The sequence below is a fragment of the Balearica regulorum genome, chromosome W (genome assembly GCF_011004875.1).
Source record: "Balearica regulorum gibbericeps isolate bBalReg1 chromosome W, bBalReg1.pri, whole genome shotgun sequence".
Classification (NCBI taxonomy): Eukaryota; Metazoa; Chordata; class Aves; order Gruiformes; family Gruidae; genus Balearica; species Balearica regulorum.
This window is the reverse complement of record NC_046219.1, coordinates 10,266,265-10,285,292: the sequence shown is the minus strand read 5'-3', so window position 1 is coordinate 10,285,292 and position 19,028 is coordinate 10,266,265. Positions and strand designations below refer to the sequence as shown.

The following is a 19,028-nucleotide window of genomic DNA, read 5'->3' as shown; positions in this document are numbered from 1 at the left end:
TGTTGATTTGTCCCATACATAAATAACATCCTTTCCTATCTCATGCTTTTATCTTGAAGCTTGTGAGTGTGGGAAGAGCCTGAGGTATCTACTCCTTATTTCCTCTCAGTGGGACTGTAGATCTACTCTAGAGTTTTTGATAACTGTCAGCATTTTTACTGATAAATTATAATTTTATTTATTTTAAATAGTTATCCTACAGTTCCAAATGATTTCTCATGTAATGTCATTTCCAGATAAATTAAAAATCCAATGGACTTAACATAGAATTTAATATCTGCATGCCAAAGAATACATACAGTTTTGCTAATACACAGTTTTTCTCCAAGTATTAATGAAAACAGCAATATTTCTCTTGCTTTGTTGAGTAGGAGGTAGAATATTTCCTGAAATAGCTAAAAAGAAATAAATTTGGAAAGAATTTATATTGTTTTGGAAAATTATTATCGAAAATGAGAATGAGCTGCTAACCTTGTTACTGGAAGAGTTCTAGCTGAAAGGAACGTTGTAATATTCTGTAACTTTTTCATTTCTAAATGTCTATTTAGCATCAAAGAAATACTCCAGTTAGCTCAGTTGGCTTTTTAAGTTTTTAATTCTTTCCACCTCCCACCCTATTGGTTCAAACAAAGTTTCAATCTTCTCACTGATCAAGTACTACTGTACATACAGTTTCACTGCAGTTTGATTATTTTCATAAGTTGTTTTTTTTTTTCTAAGAATATATGATCTTTGCTTAATAATCTGAACTCTGTAGCTCTAGCTGCTTAGGTAAAGAGGCAGTGGAAATACTAATGAAGGGTCTAATGCTCCCCCTTATGTATTTGGACAGTATTCTTAACAAGCATAATTTGTTTCCTTAAAAGCTAGCAACTTGGAATTCTCTGTACTAAATACAGAATAATATTCCTAACATACAGGTGATATTAAAAATGCTTTCAAACTTTGGTTTTATTGCCTGATGTGCTTTCTGAAAGAGACCAAATGATGAAAAATCATTACTGTGATCTTCCTTTTTCCATTCTATTTTCTGGAGGTTGTTTTCCTTTTTATCTAGGCAGGTGTAAATACCTTTTGGATTCCAGATTTTATACTGAAGATTAAAGGCACTTTTGCAATATTTGGAATAAGTTAGTATGGCAACATTCCTATGGTAGAAAAGACTTGCCACCGAGATGGGACATGATTCATTTCTTCTGTAGTTGGGCTCACTTTTCCTCTGCTCTAGAGGGAGGAAAAAATCTGGACTTGATTTTTCTGCCTTCTATTTATCTAGGGAACTTCCCTTCTCTGTTCTGCTTCCAATTTTAGTATAAATATTTCCCCAGATATTTGCCTCCACAAAACAGATGGAGGATTCCTCCCAAACCTTCAAGCTTATTCTAAAACATCTCCTAACCAGCCTGCTTGCTACCTTTTAGCAAAACATGCATTCAGAATCTATATGCTATCTTAACAAGCAAACAAAAAAACCCAATGACAATAAAACCCAACCCTCTAAACCTCTCCCCCAGGCTTAACCTCAGCAAAGAGAAAATGTGGTTATTTGTTCTAACAAGGTGGAGCCATTTGTGTTGGGAAAGCAAGTCTGTCTTTTGTCAGTGTTTTCTTTATGCTACTCCCAAAGAAACCTCTTCATTCAGATGTTTACCACCTCTCACCTGTTTACAGGGTGATGCTTTCTACTTGCATCAACACCAATCTGTTCAATTAGAATTTTGAGTTGCTGGGAGGAAATGTGCTGCCTGCTGATTAAATGACAACTTTCTGTAATGGATAATTACATTATCATCCTGTAAGTTAATTTTGAAGGAGCAGTATCTGTAATTTATGATACAGAGTATTTAATTATTTTATTTTTTTTTAGTGGAGGAAATGGAGTTTTGCTCCTGTCCTCTGAACAGTATCTCCATTTTTTAGCTTCAAGTCATGTGGTGTTCTCCCTCCATCCCCCACTGCTGGCAATGAAGAAAACCTTACAGTTGTACACTAGCGGAAAACAGCCAGCAACAAACTGTTTTCCAAAAAGACCAAAGGAGCCTTTCTGCCTTTTATGTCCTAAAGTGATCTGCTTTAAAAGAAACAGGATTGGCCCTCACCTGAGAGGGGCTGCAGAGAAAGCTTGTTTGAAATACTGAGGCATTTAGATCTAGAGGGTGTTAAAGAAATCTACCAGACGTGAGTTACCCTAGGTTTGCTTTATTGCAGTGCTGGATGCACGGGGGACAGCTCCACCAAACGTGCATGCCAGGTAATCGCCAACACACAGGTTATATAGAATCAAAATATACATATTCATTATTTTTCCAAGAAAAGGCAGTCTTGTGATAATCATTTCTTGGAATCCATTTCCATATTCTCCTCCCCGTCACGCATGCTCAGTGATTTGAGTTGGTGGTCCTCAGAGGTCTCTGGTGGTTGTCAGTGGTCTCGCACCCGTGTCCGCTGGATGACCCTCTTCTTGCAGGCATGCGCAGTATCCTTGTTGTAGGTGCACCTATCCATAGCAACTTACTTCATAAGATTAATATTCCCGAACCTATTGTCCAGTTGGGTAGGGACTGTACATGGAACGTAGCAGCATTGTACATTGCCATGGTCAGTCAGCTTCACTACGTATTACCTTGATTAGAAACCCCTTTCCCATGATTATAGGCTTTAAAACAGTTCTAGGCCTTAAGCAGCTTTCTAGTTAACATAAGTTTTCTTATAGCTAAGCTTCTGTATTTTTACAATTCCCTCCTTTTGTTTTCATTGCATCCCTGCAATTATTTATATCTCCAAGCTTTTTGCAATTTTGCTACTATACTAGAAAAACAGGTTATACAACATTGAAAAAATCACTATTATACATACAATCCCTATGATCACTAAGGCTGCTACAGCAAGCGCCTTTTTGAGCCACACAGATAAATCAGGAGCCCAGGAAGTCAACCACGACACAGTATCAGTAAAACCCCAAGATGTATCGTCTTTTTGTACTAATCTCCCAGATTTTATGTACGTCAGTCAATAATTCCCCTGAATGATCTACATACATGCAACAGCTCACATTTAGCATTGTACAAACTCCACCTCGTGATGCTAACATCATATCTAAGGCCATATGATTTTGTAGGGTAATTTTTGAGAGTTCTGCAATTTCAATTTGCAAGGTTGTTAACCCATGAGCAGTATAATTTGCCAATTTTTCAATTTCTCCCGATATGTTTAAAATCGCTTTTTCCAGTTCACTCACCCCTAAAGATGGTATGAACCATTGGAGAAAAGAGTGAAATCCTGAGGGCTTTTCTATTAATGGGTTATTGGCCTTTTAACACGAGTTAAAAAGGTGTGATGCCAGATTGGAACATTTATAGTTTTAGGGAGAATTTGTAAATCCACAGTTACCAATCCTAGAGTGCAAATTCCTCCCCAGCGTGGTGGGAGTACTTTATAAGCTGTGTCACCACACAACCAAAATAGTCCTAGTGCCTTTGGTCCCCTCCAGGCCCAGCTCAAGCGAGATTTAATATGATTAGTTGTGTTGCATTTAGTCCAATTTCCCACAAAAGTGTGATTAAGACAAAACTGCCGAGTCCAGTTCTCTGGAGGGTAACATCTTTCTACACAGAGGATGTTATGATATTCGTCTAAAGGAGGAATTCTGATGGTTAATATTTGCTCCTCATATTTAGTCGTTATAGAGGTATTTCTCCAAAACTTTTCCCAAACTGAATCCTTCGGAATTGGAATACCAATTAAATCAAACCCTCGACCTACAGATTTTGGTAAAGATGCACAAAGCCAACATTCAGTATAATTCAGATTCTTCGCAGAAGACTTCATTAAAGAAACGTGAGTGTTATTTAACCAAAAAGTTTCCTCTTCATTTCCAACTAAACTTCGTTTACTTAATCTAGATTTGGTCATTATTTTGTCAGTATTAGAAATGCCAGCTTGAAAACCCCATGGAAAATCATAATCGTGTGCTACCAGAAAATTCCTAAACCCATCTTTGATAATGTAATACATTACAAAAAAGGATGGACTCGTCAGATTCAAATTGATACAACACCAATCATTGTGTTTACCCTCTGTCATTACCCATAAGTGATGGTTGACACACCAGGTTCCTGTTCCTGTTTGCGGCTCATATATATATGTGTGATATGGATACATTTTCCATGTATAACTTCTTGATGATTCCGTTCCATTCTCAGGATCTCCCATCACAAATCCAACACAAAATTCTAGAAAAACATTAGGATTAAAAAAAGGATTCCATACAATCTCAGTATCTCTACCCACTACAATATTTTCCCCTTTTGCATTCTTAGTTCCCCAAACTTTACAAAAGGTTTGCTCCCAGAGACTAGTATTACTATATTGTATTATGGTTCCTTTTGTAATTACATCTCGGTATCGCAGGATGAACTTTGTCCACAAGGTATCAGTCTTACTCAAGAGAAAACAAATCAGCAAATACAGCAGTGCGTTGATTTTCATTCTGTCGTGGAATCTTTAAGCACATGTGAGTGATGGATCCACGTCTCTTTTCCTTGTACCTTTACAGCATAAAAGGAGGTTAATAACACCATGTAAGGTCCTTGGGCTCAAATCTATTTTTGCGTTTTAAATTAGTTATATACACTTTATCCCCTGGTTGAATATTGTGTACCTGAATTTCAGGTGTTATCCCTTGATACCAATAAGCATGATTTCGTAATTGCATAAAAGAATTTTGCAGGTACAACAAATATTGAGTTACCTGTTCATCTCCATCCAAAAGGCTCGTTTTTGCTGGAATATAAGTTCCAGGTACTGCTAAAATTCTCCCAAATAAAACTTCTGCTGGAGATACACCTACTGGTTGCCTCGGTGTGTTTCTAATGTCCCAAAGTACTAAATTTAGCGCTTCTGGCTGCTTCAAGCCAGTTTGTTTACAGGTCTTAACTAATTTGTCTTTGATCGTCCTATTCATCCTTTCTACTTGTCCTGACGATTGTGGATGATAAGGTGCATGCAATTGCATCTTGATATTTAATGAATGATAAATTTGCACTAAAATTGTGCTCTCTGTCCGAATCAATTATTTCAGGGACAGGGTGGAGCTGTCCCCCGTGCATCCAGCGCTGCAATAAAGCAAACCTAGGGTAACTCACGTCTGGTAGATTTCTTTAACAGAGGGTTTTCTTCTCCTCCAGATTTCTTGCTACAAATGGTAGTTAGTTTGTGGATGATACATGGTCATTTCAGTGCCTGAAATGCTCAAGCACTATAGAAACAAAACAATGTGCTCCAATTCTTTACTGCAAGCTTTTGTTCGTGGTCCTTCAGAAGTGTTTTGATCAAATGTATTTGGCAAAGAACTCACAACAGACTGCAGTGTGTTCTTGTATCCTATATTTGTGGATAGCTCAAGCTTTCTTTTGGGCCTGCTATGTGAAAATAAGACAAGTTGCTTCCAAGGAAGTGGAACTAATAAAACTTGGTTTCCTACAGTTTTTGTGTGTGTTTGTGTTTTTTTCCCCTCTATATTCCCCTTAATGCTGTATCTCTTGAGAGCTCCTGCCTTCCTTATGCAGCTTTTTCCTACATCACCTATGCTGTCCTACTCCCTGCGTGCCCTTGCCACCATCCTGGCCCAGCACCTTGTGCCTTTGTATTCCCTGATTACCAGTGAGGTGATAAGTAATACCATGCTGTGGATTTAAGTTACAAATATGTTGATTAGCCAACCTTAGCATCACTGTTTACTTTGTGCTACGGTCTTTTCCTTAGTAGGATTAATTTTGGAACCATTGGTGTTCATGATACGTAGAGATGTCCTTTTTTTCTTTTGGGTCTTTGTCCTTCCATCAGATATGGCTGTAACTGGTCAATGGATTCTAAGTGTTTTACAAACTTTCTGATGGAAAATAGTTCAAACAAGTAGCACTTTTCTTAGCAAACTGAATTATTTGCATGCTTTTTCTTTTCTTCCCTACTGTCTTTGAGTAGATCCATACTGTTATGACTATCTGTTTTCAGTTGTACAACAAAGGGCAAGTGGTTATGAGGCAGTATTTAAAAGCATGAATATATATTCATGTATGTGTATATAATTCATATATAGACTCATTCACATTTCTAATTTTTCTTATCCTATCTTTTGTGTTTAGAACACTATTCCTGTCATATAAAACAATATTGTCACCATACCCTGTGACCCAGTAGTTTATTAGGCTTTCCTTCTTAAGATCAAGGAATGGCAGAGTGTCCTATGGAGATTTTCTTGTTGCTGTTTTCAAATTATTTGTGGGTCTGCACATCTTTCAATCTCTTGTTACGTTGTGGGTCAGCTGAAAAAAAAAGAAAAAACAACGAAAAACTCCCACCAAACTCTGCTTCCATCTTTTTGAAGCTGATAAAACTGTTGTCCTCATTACACAATATGTCAGTTAGACTGAGCAAAATTGCTTCCTGTTGGAGAATACTTGGTATTGACACTCATAAGCAGTAATATTTATTTGTATTCTTAAAGTATCAAAAAGTATTGGTTTAGTATAAGTGCTTGAGTGAGCCAAAAAATAGAGAATCTGCCTCATCTGAGCAGCTCTGATCTGCCTAGATAAATTGAAATACTGGCTTTGAACTTTTATTGTGGGACCTGCTAAAATCAAAGTTGCCTATGTTTAAAGCCTCAGGCATTACCTCCTCAGCTGTTTCTCATAGAGTTGTGTTTGGCTTTTGTGTTTATTTTGAATGTGTAAAATAATTGATTTTTGTTATGGTGCCCTTCCACTTAAGCAACTGGTAGGTGGATCTGTGTGTTTGCATCTACTTGGCTTTTCTGTTTGCAGTTCTACTTTATTTGTCACTGCAATCTGGAATTTATGGAAAACAGATCAAAGGCTATTGATAGCGCATTATGCACACTAGTTCTTTGACATCTGAACCAATTTACAAAAAAATCCACATCATGTTTAGTAAATAGGCTGTATACACCCCAACAGTTAGAAAGCTCCATCACATCTGAGCAGACTGCTTTCTTTTGAAAGATGCCAGACATCTGCTCCCTTAGTAGAAATACCTTCAGTCCTGAAAGATAACTGACCAGAAATGTAGCTCTTTGAAGAGATTTGTTTAACTGGATTTTTCAATACACTTAAAGGAAAAGGGATGTCATCCTCACTAGTCACAGTAGCTCTCCTGGTCCTACGTGCACTTATTCACAACAAATTCAATTTGATTCTCTCTGTACATACTTTTGTGCTTTATTGCTTTTGTCTTAACACTTTATTTATATGCACTTCAGTTACTCCATTTTTTTAATACTTCTATTTGGCACTGTAATTCACAGAAACCTTGTAGATATTTATGGTTCTTTGCAAAGTTAGATCAGTTTCATGTAATAACTTCCTCTGTGACCTGCTTATAATTTAAACTCCTTAGAATTTAGTCAGAAAGTTTCTAGAATGTGTTGGGGGAGGGGAGAGTGCTGCTGTTGAAAGTTTTGATAGAATTTAGAGAGCAAACACTTTTTAAAAATTCCAGTCCTAAAGCTTATCTAATTATTTGAGCTTTTGACTTTGCTTTATTATATACATTTGTAACAGTAAATGGTCCATCTGGGATTATCTTGGAAAAAAAATGTTTTATGTAGAAGTTATCAAAATTTACACAGATAGTTCAGTAATCAACTAATAATCTTGGTTCCACAAAATTCCTGTTCCAATCTCCAACTGTTTGCACCTACTGAATGTAGTTACAGGATTTATCTTCCTTCTGTTTTTTATTTATTATTGCATAACTGCAGGCAAATGTAAATAAAACTCAGGTACCCCTTTGGATCTCAATCAAATTCTGTTTTGAACAGAGTGATTAGGGTAGTTTTGTTCTTTTCTTACAGTAGCCAGGACTACAGCTTATATGCCTTCCCAGATTGCTTATTGAGTGGCATATATCAAATAAGTTACTACTTTCCATATCATCCACCAACTTTACAACACACAACTATTTAGCAGTACCAGACCAAGTTATTATTGGATATTCTCACTCCTGTAGGTATTCTTTGTAGAACAAAGTTGTAGTACATAAAGCAGAAGGCATCATCTCATGGCATACCTCATTCTGTAGAAGTTACAAACCTTTATTCATTCACTGCTGAAAGTGTAACATGCAGACTGACTAGTCTTATTTTTAATACAGTCTAATACTGAATGCTTAAAAGAAATTGATAATACTGATGAGAACTAGAACTTGGGAGTGCTTAACATTTTTTAAACGTTTCTCACCCATCTTTGCTTCATCAAAGTAGACAGGTTTTGCCTTAGATTCTCTGAAAGGAAATTAGAAACAAAGTTTTTAAACCATTTCTCTCAAAAATTACTTGAACTAAGAACTTAAGCATATGATGCTTAAGAATGATGATAATGTACTACAAAAGGCCTTCCTGTATGCATAAATACATTCTTAGCCATAGCTTATCTTCCCTTTTGTGATGACAGTGTTCCCCTCAGTACGGCAGCATTAATACTGAAAGAATATAACATAGGAATGACAGAATGAAGTAAGCCATTTCAAGTGAAAGCCTTCTGTTGCAGGTTATCCTGAATGCAGAAGAGGTTTCATACTGAAATATCTAACCTATTTTCATTTCTAAATAGATTTAACATTATTGAACAACTCTGCACACCTTTTCTTCTCAGTGGATGGATTTCAGATCCAGAAATGTTCCATGAAATAAATGCTCCCTTGTATAAATCTGAAGTTTTCTGTAGGAGAAGGCAGGATGTTCAGATTCAGTGGGGTGCCAGTTTAGTAATTTTGTTCAAAGTGCATGGTGAGAATAATCTTTCTCCTAAAATGAAGCACAAGGATAAGTAATAACTTTTTATATGTGATAAGCATCAAAAATATGAGCCTGTTGGTCTTTGCTTTTCATTTTTCTTTACCTTTCTCTTTCAGTCCTGCAGTGTCCACACAATGTGATCAATAACTCAATAACTTTTTCCATGCAGTAATTATTTCTATGTGGCATTATCTGAACAGTGTTTTTCTTTATTACCCAAAAGATGCAGGAGATATTTATATAACCAGCTGATCCCATTTTGGATGAAGATGCTTCACAACAGCAGGAGAAAGTTTGTTTTAAATAGTCTTTTTAACAAATGCTATATGGAAAGCTTACCAGGCAGTACGTTTCTATAAGGAAAAAAATATTTTACTCTTTTGCACTTAATTTGTTATATTTAATTAAGCACAAAGTAAATGGAAATGTCCTGTAAATTAACAGAGTTTTGAGTAATTATGCAAAGTGTGTCTTTTAATAAAAAAGCCTATTCAGAAAATAGGTACCACTGTTCTGAAGTTCCTAGATGATGACTGGACTACTGATTTTTCAGAGTAAAGACTTATCTTAAAAAATTACGTTCCTATCTGGAATACATTCTCATTTCATTGGCTTCTAATTTTCACAGATTGAGATCTTACAAGAGTCACGAATGATGATTCCAGACTGCCAGCGCAGATTAGAAGTTGCACATACAGATCTTACTCAACTACTAGTAAGTATAGCACCAAAATCCACTGATCAAGAAATGCTGCTGTTCCTTGATGAACTTGGATAAACATGCTTGTCTGTAGTGCAATCGCAGCATATTAGAACTTGTCGTGGTTTAATCCCAGCCAGTAACTAAGCACCACGGAGCCACTCGCTCACCCCTCAGCCCCCAAGGGGATGGGGAGGAGAATGGAAAAAAAACCTCATGGGTTGAGATAAAGACAATTTAATAGGATAACAAAGGAAGATAATATCATCATCATCATGAAGTGATGCACAAATGCAATTGCTCACCACATGCAGAAAGAAAAAAAAATCCTGATGCCCAGTCTGTTTCTGAGCAGCGATTCCACCTCCCAGCTAGCTTCCCCAGTTATATACGGAGCATGACGTTATATGGTAGGGAATATCCCTTTGGCCAGTCTGGTTCAACTGTCCTGGCTATGCTCTCCCAGCTTCTTGTGCACCTGGCAGGGTGGGAGAAACTGAAAAGTCCTTGACAGTGTAAGCACTACAACCACCTAGCAACAATTAAAAACATCAGTGTGTTATCAACATTATTCTCATACTAAATTTGAAACACAGCACTATACCAGCTACTAGGAAGAAAATTAACTCTATCATCTCAGCCAAAACCAGGACAGAACTGGATTGAAGAATTACTTTTTATAGGTGCCAAGAGTAGCATCCTATAACATACCAATATTTCATTTTAGATAACTGTCTTTGCAGACTTGGTCTTCAGTTTATGAAAACTGTGTGTTAGAATATTAGAAGCTGTCTTTAAGGGAGTGCACACTCAACATACACTTAAATACTGAACTGTTAGAATGGACTCTGAATTCCTGTGATAGTTACATGATCGGAAAAAATAGTTCACTTGCTTTAAGTGGTCTTTATAGATCATGTAGATGTATATAATATGCTTGTAGTGAACTGAAATAGTCAAAATACCTTGCTTACTACTTTTATTATGCTATGGACAAGAAACAAGACAGCTGAGTCCTTACTGAGTACTGCTTATATGATTTCTTAGTGAGATGAGAACTAGTGCCACATTTTTAAGATATGAATATCTGCAGGAATAAATAGTATCTTGTACAAATAGTTTCACTGAAACTATACAAAGTTTGGAGATAGTCATGCTTATTTTAAAAGCTGATTTTTCACCAAGAATTCTGATACACATGTAAATGCTACTGTGAGGCTAAAAATGCATACTGTAAATTAAGCCTCAGATACATGACAGCTAAAATGTAAATCCTTTTTCAAAGGAAAACTCGAGGTGTCTTGTCCTTGGGTGGTATGCCTCTACTGTTTTCCAAAATAAATGCTCAGTACCTGGCAGGATTTAAGGTGCTTTTGTCATTCAACTAGTTACTTGACAGTTAGCTGGTCTAGATTTCAGCAGCATGCAGAAGTGATGCTATTGATCCATACACTGTGCTGTACAAAGTTAAAATGAGGAATGTGGAGACTTACTATTCTTATTAAGAATCTGGAAGTCTTTAAAGGTTACTTTCTGACTTAGCTCACCTTCAATGCTTAAAATCAACTGTGTAGTAGTATGTTTTTTCAATTTTCAGTCTCTTCTTAAGCTTTTTCCTAATGGTACTCTTGTTCCAAGTTCTGTTGTTATTGGTTTCAGCTATGCTGTCCCTGGTTTTAAATATTTATTTAAAAAAATAAAGGTATGCATAGGTCAAATCTATTCACACATGACAGCCATTATCCTGGACTTAAGCAGGACAAAAGAAATTACCTGTGCTTTGAATTATGTAAAACTAGTGTTTTCAGTGATGATATATCCCTTGTTTCATAGTTTCCTTCTTAAAATTAATCCCATGTCCATTATTTTCAAAGTACTCAAAAGTTTTGGTTTTAATTCCAGGAAAATGAAAAAGAATTGGAAGAAGCTGAAGAGTATAAAGAAGCACGTTCCATACTAGAGTCAGTGAAGCTGGAAGCCTAAAAGTTTTTCAGTACTCTCTTTATATGCATTAGCACTGGGTCCATTCCACACTATGATTGGACTATGGCTCTATTACTGTTGTTAGCTTGCTAAGGTTCCCTTTATGCAAATTGGTCTTTCTCTAACTGCAAGATACATCAAATAAAGGATGTTCTGAAACATCTGTGTGTTCCATATTCAGGCAACATAGAAACACTTCCAGTTCACCTCAGTTACAGAAAGCAAAAAAATTAAGCCTATTTAATGTAAGCATAATAGTGTAATGGCTAGTATACAGAACCATTCTATGATTTTCATCAATCAATACCCGCAAGATAGTCCCCTGAGGGCTGCTCTCAATCCATTCTCCACCCAGCCTGTAGTTGTGCTTGGAAATGATCTGACCAACGTGCAGGACCTTGCACTTGGCCTTGTTGAACTTCATGCGGTTCGCACGAGCCCACCTCTCCAGCCTGTCAAGGTCCCTCTGGATGGCATCCCTTCCCTCCAGCGTGTCGACTACACCACACAGCTTGGTGTCATCAGCAAACTTACCGAGGGTGCACTCGATCCCACTGTCCATGTCGCTGACAAAGATGTTGAACAGTACTGGTCCCAGTACCGACCCCAGAGGAACGCCACTCGTCCCTGATCTCCACTTGGACATTGAGCCGTTGACCACAACTCTTGGAGGGCGACCATCCAGCCAATCCCTTATCCACCGAGTGGGCCATCCATCAAATCCATGTCTCTCCAGTTTAGAGACAAGGATGTCATGCGGAACAGTGTCAAATGCCTTGCACAAGTCCAGGGAGATGACGTCTGCCGCTCTTCCCTTATCCACCGACGCTGTAACCCCGTCATAGAAGGCCACCAAAAATGTTCAGGCACGATTTGCCCTTAGTGAAGCCATGTTGGCTGTCACCAATCACCTCCTTGTTTTCCATGTGCCTGAACATAGTCTCCAGAAGGGTCTGCTCCATGATCTTGCCCGGCACGGAGGTGAGACTGACCGGCCTCTAGTTCCCTGGGTCTTCCTTTTTTCCCTTCTTAAAAATGGGGGTTATGTTTCCCCTTTTCCAGTCGGCGGGAACTTTGCCGGACTGCCAGGACTTCTCAAATATGATGGGCGAGTGGCCTGGCCACTTCATCCGTCAGTTCCCTCAAGACCCACGGATGCATCTCATCAGGTCCCATGGACTTGTGCACCTTCAGGTTCCTTAGATGGTCTCGAACCTGATCTTCTCCTACAGTGGGCGGTTCTGCATTCTCCCAGTCCCTGTCTTCTATGACCTGGGCAGTGTGGCTCAAGCATTTGCCAGTGAAGACTGAGGCAAAAACCTCATTGAGTACCTCAGCCTTCTCCGTATCCTGGGCAACCAGGTCACCCATTTCATTCCGGAGGGGACCCACATTTTCCCTCGTCCTCCTTTTATCACTAACATACCTATAGAAGCTTTTCTTGTTGTCCTTGACATCCTTGGCCAGATTTAATTCTATCAGGGCTTTGGCTTTCGTAACCTGATCCCTGGCTGCTCGGACAGTTTCTCTGTATTCCTCCCAGGCTACCTGCCCTTGCTTCCACCCTCTGTAGGCTTCCTTTTTTTCATTTGACTTTGCCCAGGAGCTCCTTGTTCATCTATGGGGGCCTCTTGGTGTTTTTGCTTCACTTCCTCTTGGTTGGGATGCATCGCTCCTGAGCTTGGAGGAGGTGACCCTTGAATATTAGCCAGCTGTCTTGGGCCCCTCTTCCTTCCAGGGCTTTGTCCCATGGTATTCTACCAAGCAGGTCCCTGAAGAGGCCAAAGTCTGCTCTCCTGAAGTCCAGGGTAGTGAGCTTGCTGTGTGCCCTCCTCGCTGCCCTGAGGATCTTGAACTCCGCCATTTTGTGGTCACTGCAGCCGAGGCTGCCCTTGAGCTTGACATCCCCTACCAGGCCCTCCTTTTTGGTGACAACGAGGTCCAGCATGGCACCTCTCCTCGTGGGCTCCTCTATCACCTGGAGGAGGAAGTTGTCATCAACACATTCCAGGAACTTCCTGGATTGCTTGTGCTCAGCTGCGTTCTCCCTCCAACAGATGTCAGGGTGGTTGAAGTCCTCCCATGAGGACCAGGGCTTTTGAATGTGAGGCTGCTCCTATCTGCCTGTAGAGGGCTTCATGTGCTCGGTCTCCCTGGTCAGGTGGCCTGTAGCAGACCCCCACTATGATGTCCCCTGTCCTTGCTCTCCCTTTAATCCTGACCCATAGGCTCTTGGTGTGCTCCTCATCCATCCCCAGGTGGAGTTCCATGCCCTCCAGCTGGTCATTGACATAGAGGGTGACACCCCCTCCTTGTCTGCCCTGCCTGTCCTTCCTAAAGAGCCTGTACCCTTCCATCCCAACAGTCCATTCATAGGTGCTATCCCACCACGTCTCCGTGATGCCACTAAGATCTGCAGGCGCACACACGTCTCCAACTCCTCTTGTTTATTCCCCATGCTACATGTGTTTGCATAGAGGCATTTTAGTTGGACCCCCCGATGAGGCTGACTTGCTGGAATTCCTTTGATGTATCTTCCCAGTGTTTCCCTGTTGGTTCCTATTACCTCAGGAGCCCCTGGCTCATCTCCTCTAGGCTTCAAGTATGCTGCAATGTTTCCAGCATGTCTCTGAGTAGCAGGCTGAGGGCCCTCGCCAGCACCCCATCCCTCCAACCTGGGCACATCATCCCACAACTTGTTCCAGGCAAGCCTGATGTTATCCCCCTCCCTCTTCAAGCCTAGTTTAAAGCTCTGTCAATGAGCCCCGCTAGCTCCTGGGAAAAGACCCTTTTTCCCCTTTGAGAGAGGTGAATCCCATCAGAGTTCATCAGGCCTGGTGCCGTGTAGGCCGTCCCATTGTCAAAAAAACCCCAAACTCTGGCAGTGACACCAGCCACGGAGCCATGCATTTATGGACTGTGTCCATCTGTTCCTCCCAACGTCACTGCCCACAACTGGAAGGAGAGAGGAAAAAATAACCTGCGCTCCAGATTCCTTCAGTGACCATCCCAAGACCCTGAAGTCTCTTTTGATTGCTTTTGCATTACGCATCGCAGCTTCATCCCCACCCACATGGAGGAGCAGTAGTGGGTAGTAGTCAGAGGGCTGTATCAGGCTGGGGAGTTTCCTCCTAATTTCTTTAACATGGGCCCCAGGGAGGCAGCAGGCTTCTCTGAGAGGAGGGTCTGCCCTGCATATTGGACTCTCTGTACCCCTGAGAATGGAGTCGCCTACAGCTATAACCCGCCTTTTCTTCTTTGTGGAGGTCATCATGATACAGGGTGTGGGCCTTTCTGGCCTTGGTGCTACCTCTGGTGTAGCTCAACTGTCATCCATCCTGTTGTACAGAGGCACTTGGGAAGGCGAGGTGGGTGAGGAGGAGAAGGTTCACCTGCCACCCTGAGTGTGGACTTGCCTCCATTCATTCCTTCCTTTTAAGCTACTGCCTTCATCCTAGAAAGAGGATACAGGATCCCCTTCATCTCGGGTTTTGTTTGGTGGCTGTCCCTGTTTTTGTCTCTGTCCTGGTTTCAGCTGAGAGGATTGATTTTCTTCATAGTAGCTAGTGTGGGGATACATTTTGGATTTGTGCTGGAGACAGCATTGATAATATAGAGATGTTTTTGTTCTATGGACCTATTGTTGAGCAGTGTTTACACGGGGCCAAGGCCTTTTCTGCTTCTTGCACTGCCCTGCCAGCGGGATGGCTGGGGGTGGACAAGAAGTTGGGAGGAGACACAGACAGGACAGGTGACCCAAACTGACCAAAGGGGTATTCCATACTATATGACGTCATGCTCAGTTTATAAGGAGCTTGGGGGAAGGGGCGGGGGGGCAGCGGCGTTCGGAGCAATGGCATTTGTCTTCCCAAGTAACCGTTACGTGTGACGGAGCCCTGCTTTCCTGGAGGTGGCTGAACACCTGCCTGCCCATGGGAAGTGGTGAATGAATTCCTTGCTTTGCTTTGCTTGTGCGCGCAGCTTTTGCTTTACCTATTAAACTGTCTTTATCTCAACCCACGAGTTTTCTCACTTTAACTCTTCCAATTCTCTCCCCCATCCCGATGAGGGGGGAAGTGAACGAGCGGCTGCGTGGTGCTCAGCTGCCGGCTGGGGTAAAACCACGACAGTCTCAGAGAGGGCAGAGCTTGGCTCCACCAGTCTATCTCTCTCTCTCAGCCTCTCTGATACTCCTTAACCTTTCTACTTCTTCTCGTAGCTCTGCCACCAGGCTGAGCAGATCATCCACCTGGTCACACCTCACACAGCCATTCTCACTACTGTCATCCGCTACCAGTGACAGGCTCTGGCACTTCCTGCAGCCTGAGAGCTGGGTGGCTGCATGTTTTTGTGGCAGCTCTGTCTGGGTTGCCACATCCATTCTGGCAAGCGCAGAGGTCAGAGCTTTCTGCCGGGTAGATGCCATAGCTAAGATCCTTCCAAGGGAGTGATGACCACCGTTGGACTCACCTCCTGAGCTGCTAGGGTGGCTAGGCCTTCCCTGTGTGTAAAATGCCATGCCACACCCTGGCTGATGCACCACACTCTGTTTGCCCACTTTGTTCACTAGTGCTCCAGGTCGCTAGCATTCCCCAGGCTGCTTTTTATATGTGTGGGGGTGGGCGCTGTTGCCCTGGCAATGCCCAGGCCTCGTCAGCAGTTTCCGCCAGAGCTGCCAGCTCGTGGTGGGTCTGTTTCGCTCCCCTGGCATTTCCCTGCCTCTGGAAAGTCAAGAAAACCCCCTGTGTGCCTAGTTCTGCCACTCCGCTGCGGGTTGGGCCGGCACTGGAGCAGCTCCCTTTGGCGACCGACCAAAAGATAAACATGAGCTAGCAATGCGTGCTTGCAGCCCAGAAAACCAACCGTGTCCTGGGCTGCATCAAAAGAAGTGTGACCAGCAGGTCAAGGGAGGTGATCCTGCCCCTCTACTCCACTCTCATGAGACCCCACCTGGAGTACTGTGTCCAGCTCTGGGGGCCCCAGTACAGGAGAGACATGGAGCTGTTGGAGCGAGTCCAGAGGAGGGCCACAAAGCTGATCAGAGGGCTGGAGCACCTCTCCTATGAGGACAGGCTGAGAGAGTTGGGATTGTTCAGCCTGGAGAAGAGAAGGCTCTGGGGAGATCTAATTGCGGCCTTCCAGTACCTGAAGGGGGCCTCCAGGAGAGATGGGGAGGGACTGTTTATCAGGGCGTGTAGTGACAGGACAAGGGGTAATGGGTTCAAGCTGAAGGAGGGTGGATTTAGATTAGATGTTAGAAAGAAATTCTTCACTGTGAGAGTGGTGAGGCACTGGAACAGGTTGCCCAGAAAGGTTGTGGAGGCCCCCTCCCTGGAAGTGTTTAAGGCCAGGTTGGATTGGGCTTTGGGCAACGTGGTCTACTGGAGGGTGTCCCTGCCCATGTGAGGGGGGTTGGAACTGGATGATCTTTAAGGTCCCTTCCAACCCAAACCATTCTATGATTCTATGATTATTATTTTCCTCTCAGATCCCAAACTTAAAAGGCAGTAGCACATCACGTGACATCATTTTATTTCTAATTTTAAAGTTACCTACTCTTTTTGGAGATACATAATCTGCATTAGAGGATACAAGACACCATTCCAAAAAGGAAAAGTCCTGTGGGCAACATTTTTTACCTCTGTCCTCTTTGAACCTTGTCACTAGCTTTACTGGTGCCTTTCAAAGTCTAAGATTGGCACGATCTGTATGTACCCTTACATATGATGATATATGTTCATTTAGCACTTAGAAGTTTTCATATTGCACTCATCATTAATGCATTTTTATGCCCTGGGCACTTCTCTCTCTTGCTGGCAGAATAATTTTAAGAAGTTTCTCAATTATTTGCCAGCTGAACAAAGCATTTGTTTTACTGAAAGGCCATAGCAGAACAGAAGTCCAAAGGTGATTTTTAGAAGAAAAAGGTAGACAGAAAATAACAATTTGTAAGTCAGTTATCATTTTAAGTCCCATGCCCATTGCTCTGATCACATGCTTGCTAGCTACTACCTGCTTTTAAGTTTACCCTTGCAGTTAAGATTCTTGCCCTTTGATTCAGATGTGCTGCATCTGAAATAATACAAATACAAACCAAACTTGGTATCTTCACCTGGAAACTAAAACTAATACTTCTCAAGTCCTCAGCTATACTGTATATTGAAAACTGAAAGCAATTTCAAAACTCTGTTTGTCCTCTAATTTAGACTCCTTCCTTCACTTGAAAAACCTCCACAACACGCAGGTAATTTCTTGTAACTGGCTAATTTGCAGGCCAGTTGCTTTTGTTATGTTACTAAAAATGTTTTAATTAATACAAAGCACTTTCGTCCCAGCAATAATTTCCCAAAGATTCCTTGAAGGTAAGTTTCTTACATTCATAAATGTAACCATGATTCTAAAATAATGCTTCTTATAGGCCTCTAATACAACACATCTCAAAATATTCTGCATGAAAAGCAAACCTGGCAAATTATTAGCACTGTATTTTGGGTGGTTGTTTTACAGTGTTTACATTATAGGAGGAAGATCCAGGAAAAGAACTTGATTTTCTTCTGAAAACTACATGTTGTAGTTAAATACTTAAAAAGAGGATCCAGGAAACATCCACACTTCAGCACAAACTGTAGGAAGCACATCATTAAGCCACACATCCCTTCCTCATCCCTATTCTTCTGGCTCTAATTCCAGTAACTAAGCTGCACTTCTCTCTGGTTGAGATTTGCAACTGTGGTGGGTTGACCTTGGCTGGCTGCCAGGTGCCCACCAAGCCACTCTTATCACACCCCCTCCTCAGCAGGACAGGGGGAGAAAAATATGACAAAAGGCTTGTAGGTCGAGATAAGGACAAGGAGATCACTCAGCAATTACCGTCACAGGCAAAACAGACTCGACTTGAGGAAAGAAATTTAATTTATTGCCAGTCAAATCAGAGTAGGATAATGAGAAATAAAACCAAATCGTAAAACACCTCCCCCCACCCCTCCCTTCTTCCTGGGCTCAACTTTACTCCAGATTTTCTCTACCTCCACCCCCCGAGCGGCACAGGGGGACAGGGAATGGGGGTTGCGGTCAATTCATCACACATTTTCTCTGCCGCTCCTTCCTCCTCACACTCTTCCCCTGCTTCAGTGTGAGGTCCCTCCCAGGGGAGACAGTCCACAAACTTCCCACAGGCTGCAGTTCTTCACGAACTGCTCCAGCATGGGTCCTTTCCACAGGGGTGCAGTCCTTCAGAAACAAGCTGCTCCAGCGTGGATCCCCCATGGGGTCACAAGTCCTGCCAGCAAACCTGCTCCGGTGTGGGCTCCTCCCTCCACAGGTCCACAGATCCTGCCAGGAGCTTGCTCCAGCGTGGGGTCTCCATGGGGTCACAGCCTCCTTCAGGTGCCTCCACCTGCTCTGGCATGGGGTCCTCCACAGGCTGCAGGTGGATATCTGTATCTGCTCCACTGTGGACCTCCATGGGCTGCAGGGGGACAGCCTGCTTCACCATGGTCTTCACCATGGGCTGCAGGGGGATCTCTGCTC

The 19,028-nt window shown here is 41.8% G+C and overlaps 1 protein-coding gene across 2 annotated transcripts in view; it reads left to right on the top strand.

Moving 5' to 3' along the window:
- LOC142599208 (tubulin-specific chaperone A-like) overlaps positions 1-11,657 on the top strand; it is a 68,810-nt gene extending 57,153 nt beyond the window's left edge. For both annotated transcript variants that reach the window (XM_075739136.1, XM_075739137.1), the window contains 2 exons: positions 9,444-9,530; positions 11,418-11,657. In XM_075739136.1, the coding sequence (XP_075595251.1) occupies positions 9,444-9,530; positions 11,418-11,498 (168 nt within the window). In that variant the 3' untranslated portion in view covers positions 11,499-11,657. The remainder of the gene's footprint in view (positions 1-9,443; positions 9,531-11,417) is intronic.
- Positions 11,658-19,028: the final 7,371 nt, after the last annotated feature.